The 15,000-nt window shown below is 41.1% G+C and overlaps 1 protein-coding gene across 1 annotated transcript in view; it reads right to left on the minus strand.

Moving 5' to 3' along the window:
• Nucleotides 1–11,991: 11,991 nt before the first annotated feature.
• LOC109478112 (ras-related protein M-Ras-like) overlaps nt 11,992–15,000 on the minus strand; it is a 4,412-nt gene continuing 1,403 nt past the window's right edge. The window contains exons 3-5 of the mRNA XM_019779598.1: nt 13,769–13,868; nt 13,239–13,318; nt 11,992–12,405 (exon numbers count right to left, since the gene is read on the minus strand). Of these exons, the coding sequence (XP_019635157.1) occupies nt 12,330–12,405; nt 13,239–13,318; nt 13,769–13,868 (256 nt within the window). The 3' untranslated portion in view covers nt 11,992–12,329. The remainder of the gene's footprint in view (nt 12,406–13,238; nt 13,319–13,768; nt 13,869–15,000) is intronic.

The following is a 15,000-nucleotide window of genomic DNA, read 5'->3' on the forward strand; positions in this document are numbered from 1 at the left end:
TCTCCGTGGCAAAAGTCCCTCGGCAGCAAATCGTCCCTCGCGGCGGCATATTACTCGCGTCGCTCAGAGAAAAAATTACGCCCACGCCCAACAAGACTGCGAAGGAGGCTAGGTTGGAAGACTGTTATTGTTGTTGTTGTACCTTTGGTTAGGCCACTTGGTTAGGCCTAGACTATGGACTTCTCAAATGCAATAGGATGGGGAAAAAGCAATTTTTATAAATAAAATTACAGATAGACATGAAGGGTAATAGAAAGTAATCATTTTCTCTATACTTTTATTATAGAGGAGAAAAGGCGGGGAGCGTTTTCATGGACGAACGAACACTACGGTCTCAGCCTCTATGATTGTTTTCCGACTTCGAGAGCGATCCAGAAAACCTCATGCAATATACAGAATGCGACTAAAAAGTACAGACCGTAAATCTTTTCAAGGATCCTATTGTATGTTGGGAAGCACGGGGCACTGGATACAGTAAGCATCGCGCACACCTTCTCATATATACTGAAGCGTCTTTGAATGAACCTCCTTGTTTTATGGATGGAACCCACAACGCCTTGCGTCTCCCAGCATGCAATGGGAACATGTAAAGGCCTGTGTCTCACACAGCGAGGTTTCAGACACTATTCAAACGATGACCGCTGACAACTATGCGCACGTGTAGTTCTTTAACTATCCAATGCAGTTTTTAGGGCTTGGACACCCGATTTTTTTTTCAAAGCCAATATTCTAGTCATTTATCTACATACTGAGTTGAAACAACGCAATCCCAATGTATATTGGCCCTCATGGAACAAAAATACCCAAAATTCTGACGGAAAACGGTTACTGGAATGGCCCTTGACTGATTTTTAGGGTACCACCCATAAAATACAGGACTCATTTCGGGGCTTGTTTCTGCAGTTTTAAATATCCAAAGTATGAAAAACTGATTGAAATGTACTAATGTGAAGCAGTGTGTGTCAATATCATAAAGATTGCCTTAATCAGAATATTTCCGATCCTGTTTTGCATCTCTGAAATCGCATTGGATGCCTTAACTACAAGTATGTCATCATCAGTGGAGGCCACCAGTGACAGAGCCGGTTATATGGGTGCTGACATTTGGACAGTGACGTCAGAGCGTGTGCCGCTGACGCCACGACCTACGTTTCCAAGAAGTGGTTTCGCCAACCGCTGCCACGCGTCGGCGCTATTTGATCAATCGGCTGGTCAAATAGATGCAAATGAGGTGATATCGTAAAGGAAATAAAGGGCCTCGCTAGTAATCTCCAAGCAGATCTTTCGGTGCCTGCTATTAAGAAGTCAAACCCAGTAAAACTAGTACCATGTATGTTGTAGAATATCAAGACATTCTTGAGAAGAATGTGTCAGTCTCAGGGTATATAGGACATATAGATATAGTCTCACATACCACTGTATTTTCTTTCTTATGTTGTTTGTAACTGCCCTCGGGCAAGTATTTACACTAAACTTTCTGCTATTACGACAATATCAAATTGGCAAGACAGTATCCATTGGCTAGTCCCTACCAGACTAACTACGCTGGCTATATATAGGAGAATATTTGTCAGGGGAGTTTGGCCGCCTTGTAGGTTTGACTGGCCGCGCAGTTAAAGAAACAACCAAGGACATTACTAGTATACTGTCTTTGCAGCCACCGAAAGATCTGCTTGGAGATTAGATACTAGTAGTATAAGGTCCAAATCCGTATTCAGCTAGCCGAATTTGAAGTTGGCCATGGAGTCTGAACGAAGTATAAAATTATAATTACGGCCATATCACAACTTTTTGGTCTCCGTCAGATTTTGGCTGCCGTTTCTGAGGTGAAAACAAAAATGCGGACCGGAAACAAGCACACACACACCCGAATCACCTCTCCCCCCCTCCCGAATCTCTGTTCTTCTAATGGACGTAACCTTAAAGACATAATGGGAGAACCAAAAGTGACAAGCTTAATGTCGACTTTATCTTAATCGGCCAACGTGCAACGTACAAAAATATCTCTTTTCATCGCAGACACCTTTTGTAGTCGAGAAAAGAACCCGTTTGTCTGGCCGGTCTTGCAAGAAGAAACGCTCAGTCCTTCTTGGCAAGCTTTCAAGCATACTTGGTAATATTCTGTATCTGTATCGATATAGCCGGCATCAGAACCGCCCTTCGGCGTAACACACCAGCTTCACAGGCACGCGGCGCGGCGGCTAGCTATATCACACCGAACGACTTGTTACACTCGGTCTTTGCACATTTAATTGCAGGAGTTTCTAGTGATGATGCGCCAACTGTGCTTGGTGGCTACGAGTTCCAGTGTACGATAGTTCTGGGAAAATAGGAGTTTTTGAACACCTCAATTCTTGGTTGATAACTCTGATATTTGAAGGCATCTTTAGGACATCTTTTGTAGTCGAGAAAAGAACCCGTTTGTTTGGCCAGTCTTGAGAAGAAACGTTACTTTTCAGATCTCAGATCAGCAAAGCCGGGCGGCCCGTCAGCCTTTCTGCCTGGGCTTCGCTCCAGAAAGGTCAAAATCGCTGCGCTGGCAGAAAAGACGTCAGCGTCGCCATGGCAACTAACACCGTAAGCTTTCCCGCTAATATCTCCTCCCGCCCACGAACCGGCACTCTGGGTAGCCTCCTGTGCAGGCCTCCGGGTGTAGTCTCTACCAGACTAACTACGCTATATAGGAGAATATTTGCCAGGGGACTTTGGGCGCCTAGTAGGTTTGACTGGCCGCGAAAGAAACTACCTCCCCGCGGCCGCACTCTCTTGGCCCATTTTACTCTCTTTTTTTTTTGCGGAATTCTACGATAGAAAGGCCTGGTGGAAGCTATTCCGGTTAAAAATTCTACAAAACGCGTTAAAAATTCTACAAAACGCAGTATCAAAACTCCCACCCGCCGGAGGCCTGCACAGGGAGGCTACACTCCGAGTGCGCCCTGTTGAATCCGCGTCCCGACATCAAGCGAGATATCTGTTCCGAGCTAACTCATATAACATCCTGTCAAAATTCTGCATGTTGATTTTGTGAATTACAACTCTTTGATTCTTCATGAAAACCTTGCTTTAAACTCTTTGATTCTTCATGAAAACCTTGCTTTAATGATGAAAGAATGACAAAATAATTTTAAAAATGACACATATGATAGCTTATACAACCTGTCAAAATTCTGTATGAAATAAAAATTTAAATTACATTCTCTCATTCTATTTTTACTTTTTTTTTAAGGACGAAAACCTGTTTCCAACCAATAAGGTCAATGATCGACCTGAACCAGACGTCTGTGACCATGGTAACTAGTGTTGGGTTACATCATGTTGCAATTTTGCAGCAGGAGGGATCTACATGTAGACCATATATATGAATGTATTTGGGTTAGAATAAACAGGGCAGACCACATGCGAAGGTAAACATTATGCATTTGCTTTGCAAATAATGTTACCTTTCTAGTTCATTTTCCCTTACCTCAGCAATATTCAGTCTCGGGATAACAACTTCCCCCGCAACAGCGTAACGCCCACTCACGAGTGCAGAGTGTATCTCCACGGGGAAGCTACACCATCACAAAGCAATCTGTTTTCATCTAGCACGACGCAGCCTCGCTGGAAATCATTCATATCCCCGCATATCATCTTCTCTACGTGATTTAAAACGACCGCTTTTCATAACCTCGAATCCAGTCTTCGTAGGCAGAATTTGTTATGTACGCAGGCACATGCATTAGCATCTGCCAGACTTCAGAAGTGGTTGAAAAGAGTAGAAATTAGTTCTAGTTCTAGCCATAATATACTATAGAGCGTCAAATTTGCCTGGCCGGCTTAGCCTCTACCAGGCTTCGGGAGGCGGCTGAAAGAGTAGAAATCGGCCAAATAGAGAGAGAACATGCCAGCGGAGTTGGTCTGCTGGAGAGAAACGTTTGCCGCTCCAAGCATCTCAAAGCAGATCTTTCGGTGGCTGCAATAAGGATCCATTTTATAGCCCAAACTGTACTCTCTAGCGGACCAACTCCCCTGGCTTGCTATCTCTACTTGGCCCACTTGTACTCTTTTCAGCCGCCTCCCGAAGCCTGGTAGAGGCTATGGCCGGCTAAATCCTCTGGCCAGGTACCGTCCTTTTTAGGCCGATACCGATGTTGTGCTATTTATTCAGCCTGTAAAGGAGTCTGGTGGAGACTAGGCTAGTTCCGATTGTCACGATGTCTAGGCACTAGTACTAAAGAATTTAGGAGATTCAGCTCGCCATGCCGCCTAATATTTTCTTGCTTTTGTGTATGAAATATCAAATTGGCCAAAGGGTTTGACCATCAAACGCCACAACCAAAAGGAATATTCAAGCCCAGGACCTTTTGATTCAACAGGTCAACAACCCTAACCACCTGTACGCGTACTAGCCTCCTGTGCAGGCTCCGGGCGGGTGGGAGTTTTGGTACTACGTTTCGTAGAATTTTTAACGCTTTCTGTTGCCGGCCATCCTACAACCAGCCGCCTAGAGAAACTTTGTACCCGCCACGGACGTGGTTGTAGGATGGCCGGAAAAAGAACGCGTTGAAAATTCTACAAAACACGGTATCAAAACTCCCACCCGCCCGGAGGCCTGCACAGGGGGCTACACGCGTACAGCCATGCGCTGCCGGTGACTTTTTCTTTCGGCTTTTGTAGGTACGATCATATCAAAACACCTTTATGTCAGGACATCAAAATGGTCTTAATGTCACAACACTCTCATCCCTAATAACACCCATTTGGCGTTGTAACAGTGCTAACTGACCATGCTAAAGGGTCGTGCGACCTTTTAGTGTAGTGGTTAGCGTTGGTGACCGCCAAGCGGACAACTTGGGTTCGATTCCCGGTTGTGACATGCTCGCCCCTTTCGGTTTTTACAGTAGCTTACCTAAACATTCAAGCAAGCACGATTCGGATACTGGATTCTGCTTTCGGAGGAGTGTATTTATTCACAGTGTAACACAATCATAAACAACCACAGCATTGTAACGACAAGATATCCAACCTTTCTTCTACAGTTCCTGACAACTAACAAGAGCCTCAGTTACATTAACAATCGGACATTGCGTTGTGTACTTTTTTATAGACAAATGACTAAGGACTTACTTGTTCAGTTGGAACGGACACAGGACACTCAGAAGTCACTCCGCCTAGACTCTCTCGTAATCACTGCCGACACACGACTGTGTCCTGCCTTTAAAGCTATCCTAATTATGCGCATAACCGACTCTGACCTTGATTGGTAGACAATACGGCAGCCCACATATAGGTGGTAACTGGGCTTGTCTAGCCACTTCTTTGTGGTGCATATCAATACTGGCAGACGGGCAAGATGTTAACAGAAGTACAATGCTGTTGATATACATAATGTATTTTGACATAATATATTTTGACACATTATTAGGCTGGCCACCAAGCGTTACAGCGTCATCTTTGCTGTGGCGTGACCATGGTAACGGTTGCTAGGTTACGGATAGTTTAAGGGGGTTTCGGCAGGTACATGTGCCGTTGTTTTTGATAAACAAGAGATGGGGAAAATTATAAATTATATTAATAAGTACGTATATACACTAGGCCACAACAAGCAACTTTATGCTAGGTAACGGGGTAGCTCAAGGGGGTTTCGTCAGGTACATGTACATATACATGTTGTTTTTGATAAACAAGCGGTGGGAAAATTGTGTGAATAAGTACATTAGGCCACAGCATGCATTTTTATGGATGACATCAGCGCGCTCATTAATTTTAGCCTAATTTTGGAAGAAATAAAAAACAAGAAATTTTGTTGCCCTCTGACAGTGGTCAACATGCTGAAAAGTTCAGTTGGGGGTTAACCTAGCACATTTATAGGTATCATTTCTTGTTTGACAAGGTTTATGATGTCAAAAAGTTTGAAGATGTGGGAATCTTGTTTTTTTTGGGGGGGGGCGTGTTTTTTTCGCCCTATCGCATTAGATTTGGGGTCTGCGGAGGATGTCATCCTTAAAATCTACCAAGATTCGGGAGGCGGCTGGAAAGAGTAGAAATCGGCAAACAGTTCTCTCTACCAGACCAACTCCCCTGGCATGTTATCTCTCGATCTATTTTGCCGATTTCTACTCTTTTCAGCCGCCTCCCGAAGCCTGGTAGAGGCTAAAAATAGTCTATAGACATAAAGACGTGAGTTTGTGTAGTGTTTCCCCAGTTCTCTATTAAATGGAAAAGCTCAAATAAATGTTTTCCCAATGATGAAGTTTTTCGGCGCCGTCCTGTCTTTCCAATGACGCACCCGGCAGGATTTGCCCGAGAGTGAACCCAACTCGGCAAATGTGGTTCGGATGTCTACTGTCATTGACCCACATATCAGGGAAACGCTAGTCGCTAAGGCCCAGGAATATTAATATACTCTCCAAGAAGAGGTTTGGGGATTGGCTTATTTTTGGCGTGTTTTTAGGCTTTTTTTAATCGGGGTTTCATTTTTGCACTGGGTTGGCGAAAAAACATTCCAGTGCAAAAAAAAGAAACCCCGATAAAACAGCCTAAAAACATGCCAAAAATAAGCCAAAACCCAAACCTCTGATTGGATAATACATGTACATTAATGTTGTGTTTCCGACTTTGAATGCGGTTTCAGCATGGCAAAACAAAAAAAAAAAATATGCTGGAGGAATTGAATAAGTCTGCCTGATATTGACATTTCTTGGCATATTTGCTTCATTTCGTACTTGAAGTACTGGATGTCTACTGTCATTGACCCACATATCAGGGAAACGTAGTCGCTAAGGCTCAGGAATATTAATGCAGTGTTACCAGTGTCCGTCTGTTTTGCATCTGCTACGATATTAATTTGCACTTGAAACGTCGTTGACAATATTTTATATACATTTTATGTAAAGGTTTATTTCTATTTTAATCGCTTAATTTTATACTAATAATGTGATGCCCCAATGTCAATTCAGCCTCTGGCTGCCATTTTTGGGACAGTGTTGTTGTGTTTTAATGCAAATAAACCATTGATATATAGGATGAAATGCTCCATTTAGGCCCACAGCAAGTAATTTTGTGGATGACATCAGCGCGCGCATTGATTTCATTGTTTTCATGTGTCACTAATTGTTGTTACATGGCATTCCTGAAAAGCAGTGGTTTTAAATATCACTGAGGTTTCTACCCTGTTTAAATAAAACAGAAATAAATAAATAAATAATTGCACTTTATTTGCCATTGCCCTCATTATAGCAAGATTCTTAGCCTCCGTGGCAGGCTTATAGAACTGGGGATTTGGTGGTCTTCGGCTGTTTTCTGATCAGCCCAGTTCTAAAACGGGGGTAATTCAACCAGGCCGGCTGTGTTGTCTATATGCAATCAGAAAATAGCACATAAAGGCTCCCAAAGAGCCTGAAGACCCCCCAAATCCCCAGTTTTTGGCATGCAATGGAGGCTAGGGTGAAATTCACTTTATTTGCCATTGCCCTCATTATAGCAAGATTCCTACATTTTCAAATTTTTACATCATTAACCATTTGTATTCGGTCACTTCGATTCCTACTCTTTCCAGCCGCCTCCCTATTAAATAAAGCCTGGTAGAGGCTACAATATAGAGTCCCCTTGCCCCACAAAATCTGCTTGGAGATTAAGTCAAGGCTCGAAATTGAAGATGGTCCTATGACCTCTAAAATAGGCCTGGACAACTAAAAAGACACTTTGGGACATTCGTAGGACAATAGAAAAATAATCAACATCAGAATGTCAGCCCTTCTTTTTTTTTGTTTATCAGGCACACGTCCCGGCTTTTGGATTCGGAAAAATCCCCCCGAATTTCTATCTACTCTGCAATTATAGTGCGCCTGGGAGTGAACATAAGCAAGATAAATTTGAAGCCATACAATACTCGAAAAAACAGATCGGGACAGTTCATTCTCACTTTGGGACAATTGAGATTTATTTTTGGGACAGTGCTGGGACAATATATGAAGAAAAGTTACTTTCGAGGTCTGTTAACTTCGGCCTAGTTCTCTACCCTTACGCACGGCACTATAAAAATCTCTCAGAACGTCGGCCTCCCGGGCACCGCTGACGTCATCACTCCTTTTAAGGCAGCCTAAAATTGCCTCGCTGACGTCACCGCGAGCCGCTTCCCTTATATGGGAGGTCACCTCCGTGTAAATTCTTATATGCCGCTTTCTGCGCACGTTTTGATCAAGGAGCTTCAAAACAATATTATATTAACGTCCTTGTTTTGACGTAGTTTTGGCCAGAAACATTCATTGCTACGTTTGGCATCGTCTTAAGAAAAGCTCAAGAAAAAGAAACAGGGCGACAAAGTTGTGGGAATAAGGATACAACAAATGATGTAATAAACTAGTAGTGTATGATACTGATAAAATGTCTTAAACGCGTAAAAAAACTAGAAAGGTAACATTTGCAAAGCAAAGGCATAATGTTCACCTTCGCATATGGTCTGCTCTGTTAATTCTTAGTCAAACACATTCATATAATATGGTAACCACAGTGTGTATGGTAACAGGTGTCTAGATCCTCCCTGCTATAAAATTCAAACATGATGTAACCCAACATCAGTTACCATGGTGACAGACGTCTGGTTCAGGTCATTCGCCTTATTTCTTTGGAGAAGAAGTGGAAGAAGACGAAAAAACTGAGCAAAAACAATATGTTTCTCTTCAGTAAATATAATATACCTTGGAGAGTTAAATAGCTCAGATGCAACTGCAAGTAATTGGAATAAAAATTGACTTTCTACAAGGTTTTATAAAATTTCAAATCATAAGGAGCAAAAGAACGGAATCAAGAATGACACAAGAAAATGACACGGACACAAATGTTCATTTTCTTCACATAAATGTTATCACAATTTATCAAACATTTGCTCTCAAGCACACAGCAACATTAGACAAGCTACATACATGTACAGATCAAGAAATGAAAAATCATATTTTTCACATGCAACATTTTACGGCAATTTCCCAACAATAAACCACTTCTACCTAAAAAGAATGTGATACAAGATCATTTTGAAGAATTTCATAATTAGTAGTGGAAATGCCACCGCTTTTTCAGACAACATTTTTAAAAATGGCTACGCAGTATAAACTTACAAACATAATACATAACTAGGTTCTACATGTACAACTGAAGGACACCTTCAAAATACGATGCATTTATGGGCAGCCTATGAGCATATCCATCATGCAATGGGCTTCCTTCTGCTATCAGTTTTAAAATCACTTGATGATTTGAATGAAGGAATTCAACAAAACAAGTCATTACAAAGTCACATACATTATAGATATTCATAATTGCACATTCAAAATTGTAGCTGCTATATACGACATAATACTGTATATAATCATCACAAGGCAGCGTGCGTAGGTCTTATGATTCAGTCACTTATTTGTCAAACAAAGAAGGAAGATCTGTGAATAGTTATATCATCAGGTTGGTAAGTCACTGAGTAAACAGACTCTTTTTACACAGCCAAGTCTTTTATTCAGCTGACATTTTGGTGACCGTCTGTCACCTTCCTCATGGCAATTCATTGCTGAATAAAACACTTGGTTGTGTAAAAAGAGTATCTTTATTAAAAACAGGAAGAGTAGAATTGTGTGGCAACCCTTCTTCTGGATAACAAGGTCCAGGGTTCGAATCCCGGCTGTTGCCAACATTGCTCACATGTGAATCAATTATTGTGGCTCTCACCAGGCAACAGCTATGCATTAGCAGGAAATGACATAACCTTTTCTAGGACACTTAACCTAATTTCCAGTCAGCGGCCTCAATGTGTCTATAATATATTTATAGAAACACAAGAAAACAAAAACAGACAGACACAAAACCTCAACTGAGCCAAATATGGCTGTATCTGTATCTGTATAGCCGGTATAACTGCCCTTCGGCGTAATACACCAGCTTCTGTATCTGTATAGCCGGCATAACCGCCTTTCGGCATAACACACCAGCTCCTGTATCTGTATAGCCGGTATAACCGCCCTTCGGCGTAACACACCAGCTTCTGTATCTGTATAGCCGGTATAACCACCCTTCGGCGTAACACACCAGCTTCTGTATCTGTATAGCTGGTATAACTGCCCTTCAGCATAACACACCAGCTTCACAGGCACGCGGCGCAGTGGCAGCTGGCTATATTACACTGAAAGACCTGTTACACCTAACCCTTGAACATCTAACTCTAAACATTGTTTAAAGCTGTCTAATGATAATGCCCCTACTGTAGGGGCTCTGCTCCACTTAAAAATGGGCCAAGGAAAGATCCCTGGTACAAAAAGCTGTCTATAATGCTCAATGCATCCAACCTTTTTCTTCACCAGTGGAAGATGAAACTGTAATTTTTCAGCAAGCTAACCTAAATCGAGATGCATGTTCCCACACTTGTGGGGAAGACTTTGGATACTTGTTGAGTGGACATCTCCTTCTACATTACCTGCAGTACCATACCCTGCCACAAGCTGGCACTTTTGAGCCTATTTTGAGAGGTGCAAACCAGTCAACTTGCAGCCTGCTCAAAAAACGAACGAGAAAAAAACCAACCAGAAATGGTACAAGTATCTGTCTTACCAACCAAGAATCAAAGTCTTTGGATCGGTAGACTTGTGGAAGGGTTTATCCTTAAGTTTGGCTAAGATGCCAATAAGAAATGTGACTATAAAATGCTCTGTCTTACTGTGCTATATGATATAACAAGCACAGCAAGCTCCTTAATTTTCAGCTATCAAACTCAAACTAGCTTTCACTATTATTTTCTGTGCAGCCTTGCAACTGTGGCTTGTTAAGAAAAGCAGCATTTATAAATGAAAATAATTTTGGATGATGCACACATGCATTTAAAAATCCTAACTTTTGATACAAAAGTGGTAGCTGCATGTACATAACTGTGTGTTTGCCTAAACACAAATTCAAGATGCTCCCTCTATCTAAGCATTACTGTAGAATACAGTCCCTCTCAAAAGTACAAATCTCTTTGGCAAAACTATTTACTACAATATTGCATACCTAAAAAACTTCACGTTCTGCAAGCTTGCATTGCTGTATTGCATTTCCTATAAAAAGCCTTTATAAATGTGACATTTTATAATAACCCGTCCTCAGCATTTAAATGTTCATTTCGAATTTAAAAAGTCCAGCTCAGTCCAATAGACATTAAATACAAATATCTTGAAAACGAGCATGCACACACACACATTCAAAAAAGCATGATTTTGGAGAGTTCAATGAGGCTTTCTTGACTTAAGAGTCGCATGACCAAAATCAGCAGTCACATGACTAGACTCAGCAGTCACATGACCAAAATCAGCAGTCACATGACCAGAATCAGTAGTCACATGACCAGAATCAGCAGTCACATGACCAGAATCAGTAGTCACATGACCAGAATAAGTAGTCATATGACCAGAATCAGTCACATGACCAGAATCAGCAGTCACATGACCAGAATCAGCAGTCACATGACCAGAATCAGCAGTCACATGACCAGAATCAGTAGTCACATGACCAGAATAAGTAGTCATATGACCAGAATCAGTCACATGACCAGAATCAGTCACATGACCAGAATCAGTAGTCACATGACCAGAATCAGCAGTCACATGACCAGAATCAGCAGTCACATGACCAGAATCAGCAGTCACATGACCGAATCAGTAGTCACATGACTAGAATCAAGTCACATGACCAGAATCAGCAGTCACATGACCAGAATCAAGTCACATGACCAGAATCAGAAGTCACATGACTAGAATCAGTCACATGATCAGAATCAGTAGTCACATGACCAGAATCAGAAGTCACATGACCAGAATCAGCAGTCACATGACCAGAATCAAAAGTCACATGACTCGAATCAGAAGTCACATGACCAGAATCAACAGCCACATGACCAGAATCAGTAGTCACATGACCAGAATCAGTAGTCACATGACCAGAATCAAGTCACATGACCAGAATCAGTAGTCACATGACCAGAATCAAAAAATGGCTGTAAAATACATGTACGTTGGTCAAAAACAAAGTATGTTTTTCCTTCATTGTCAAATACTGGAAGGTACAGCAAAAAGCTGCTACAGGCTTTTTTGAGATTTTGATTTTAACAGATTGTAACCATTACATTTACCTACAACATACATAATAGATATGCGGTAAGTAAGCATTTAGATGTTTCCTACATACGGACACATTTCCATACCCTACCAGAGGGTATACAAGGCTTCATTCAATCATTAAAATTGTCTTGTTCATGTAGTTTTGGTTCAGCTTAGTGTGTTGCAACGTAATAAAGTTTGACCAATCAAAAGAGGCAGCTCTCAACGATCAACCAATCACAGGATAGAACATTTGCCCTTGAGTTTGCCCTTGCCACCCTTCTTCTTTTTCTTGTTGTCGGGTGTCTGTCTCCTAAAAGGGAAAAGAAAACATGCAAAGTGTTAGACAGAAGAATTGTGCTTGTCTAACTGAGTTAAGCCTGGGTGCCAGACCCTAGGCCCAAAGTTATCCAGTGTGGAGTCATTCATTCATTCTTTATTTCAGGTAAAAAACTTATAAAACACAGTACATCATTAAAAGGATACAAAACTCTGGAGACATACAAATAATACAGAAAAAAACCTAGATGCATAGTAAGTTGTAAGTATTTCAGAAGATGGAGTTCCTGTAAAAGGCATCAGATCCTAGTAAGCAAATGATGATTGAGTTATGGGAGGAAAGTAATCATTTTTCAATGTTCTGGTTTGCTCGATATTTGAACATAGGTGCCACCAAAGGAGTAGCAGGAAGCAATTATATGCCTCTGATATGATTAGTTAAAACCTTCCAGCTGTATCTTAGAATCTTCAACAGTGGCCACCAGCAGATGAGATAAAACTGTAGGTAAGGTACATTTTGTCCTGGTGTGTTACAAGACTGTCACCTAAACAAACAGGAAAGTCAGTTGTACACTACGTCTACTTTCAAACAAAGAAGACAAACCCTATATCCTTTACCCTTGTCCTGCTGGCATTCCTGGCACAATATTTTTCAATAATTTCATGTCTTAATTAGATCATAGACCCCAAATTTTTTTTGCCCTGCAGTGGCAATAGTGACTTCCGCATTCGTTGCGTTTCACTACGGTGTGATGCGTTGCACGAGAAATACCCCCAAATCGTACCTATACAGGGTGCTATATAGATGGTACTGTATGTGCAGAACGACAAATGTTGCGCTCAGCAGGACAAGGGTTTAAAACTCACCTAATGACTCTAACTACTTCATGGAAGGCGGCGTCCACATTAAGGGGAGGGTCCTTTGCACTTGTCTCAATGTACGGGATCTGAAATGAAGACAACTAGAAAGGTAACATTTGAAACCATAATCTTCACATGGTCTCGCCTAACAAACTACTGCATGCTATAGTCTTACTCAAACACATTCATATAATATGGTGACCATTCCCCCCAACTTGCTACATAATGTAACCCAACACCACCAGGTGTCTGCTACAGGGCCAGTTACCATGGTGACAGCTGCCTGGTACAGGTCATCGACCTTATTTGTTTAGAGAACATTAGATTAGAAACGGAGAAAAAAAAAACAATCTGTTTTCCTTCTGCAAATTCGATATAATAAATATGTACCAAATTTAAAGGAATAGCCTTAAGATACACTAAATCTGATTTGAGCCAGTTCACAGCTCAAACCAGAGATTCTTAATGACAAGAGTGTAGCTTTTAAGTCTCACTTACATTAAAAACATTTCTTCCCTACATTTAGTTTTACTTACATTTAGTTCTGTGGCTTGAGCTTTACCCTGGTCCTCAGACACCTTTCTCTGGTGAACTAGATCCACTTTGTTGGCCACAAGGATCATGGGATAGGAGTCCCTATGGAACAAGGTAAACTCAAATTCATTGACACAAACAGGAGATAAAAATGCAAAAAAAAGTACATAATATTAAATTTTGACATTATTAAACTGAAAACACAACAATGAGAAACATTTAAAGGTACAGTCTATGCTAAATCTATTGCAGTCATTCTGAAGTTTTCCAAATTAAAATTGGCCAGGCTGGAAAGTTTTTTGTGTGGTGTGAACCCCTGAATCACTACGTATGGACAAAAATTAACTTCCTTGTGCCTTAGGTATGCATTTTTATATGTTCTCTCACATTGTGAAAGTTTTAGAATATTCAATCAATAGTCCAAAGCTATTAAGTAGACAATGATGGCCAGGTGTACTCAAAAATGATGATCCGAAAATAGTTTCATCAGGTTGGTAAAGTATAGGATACAGGAGTTTTCTTTTACACAACCAAGACAGACTATGTCTGACTAAACTTGTTAACGTTTCAGTGTTTACCAGACACTTTCCTCAGAGCTTCTGACTGGAGTTAGAACTGCTTCTCACTGCCATCTGTAGCCTGTTCTTGCCACAAAAGCGCCACCTACATCGGCTACATATAGCAGCAAGAAGCAGAACTCCAGTCAGAAGCTCTGAGGAAGGTGTCTGATAGACACCGAAATGTAAGGAAGGTTTACGTCTATTTTGGTTGTGTAAGAAAACTCCTGTATCCTAAAAATGAGTGATATTTATGTTGGAGATGGCAGCACTGACAGGACAAGATACAGATGAAACCGCACTACAACACCTACACAGGTGAGCAGTACTCACATATTGGTACCCAACCTGGAAAATCTTCAAGAGAAAATACAAAAATCACTGATAGACAGAAGAAAAACTACTTCTTTTCAACCTAGCTAATGCCAGGGTAGTTTTGTGATCATACGACATTGTGGTCCTTAGAAATTGCTTCAACTTCAAATCTCTCAAAACCTGCAAACGTTATTTTGCTTTCCATATTCATAATTTTTTATCATGATTTTTAAGTCTACTAATCTGTTTCCTAACATTATTTCATCAGACTGAAACTGGACAGGTGGATTGTGTTCGTACAAAATTATGTATGTAACGTTAAAGAATTACAACTGCAATACTATATCTCACACAAACAGGCA

This window comes from Branchiostoma belcheri, unplaced genomic scaffold (genome assembly GCF_001625305.1).
Source record: "Branchiostoma belcheri isolate BF01 breed outbred unplaced genomic scaffold, Haploidv18h27 scaffold42, whole genome shotgun sequence".
NCBI lineage: Eukaryota > Metazoa > Chordata > Leptocardii > Amphioxiformes > Branchiostomatidae > Branchiostoma > Branchiostoma belcheri.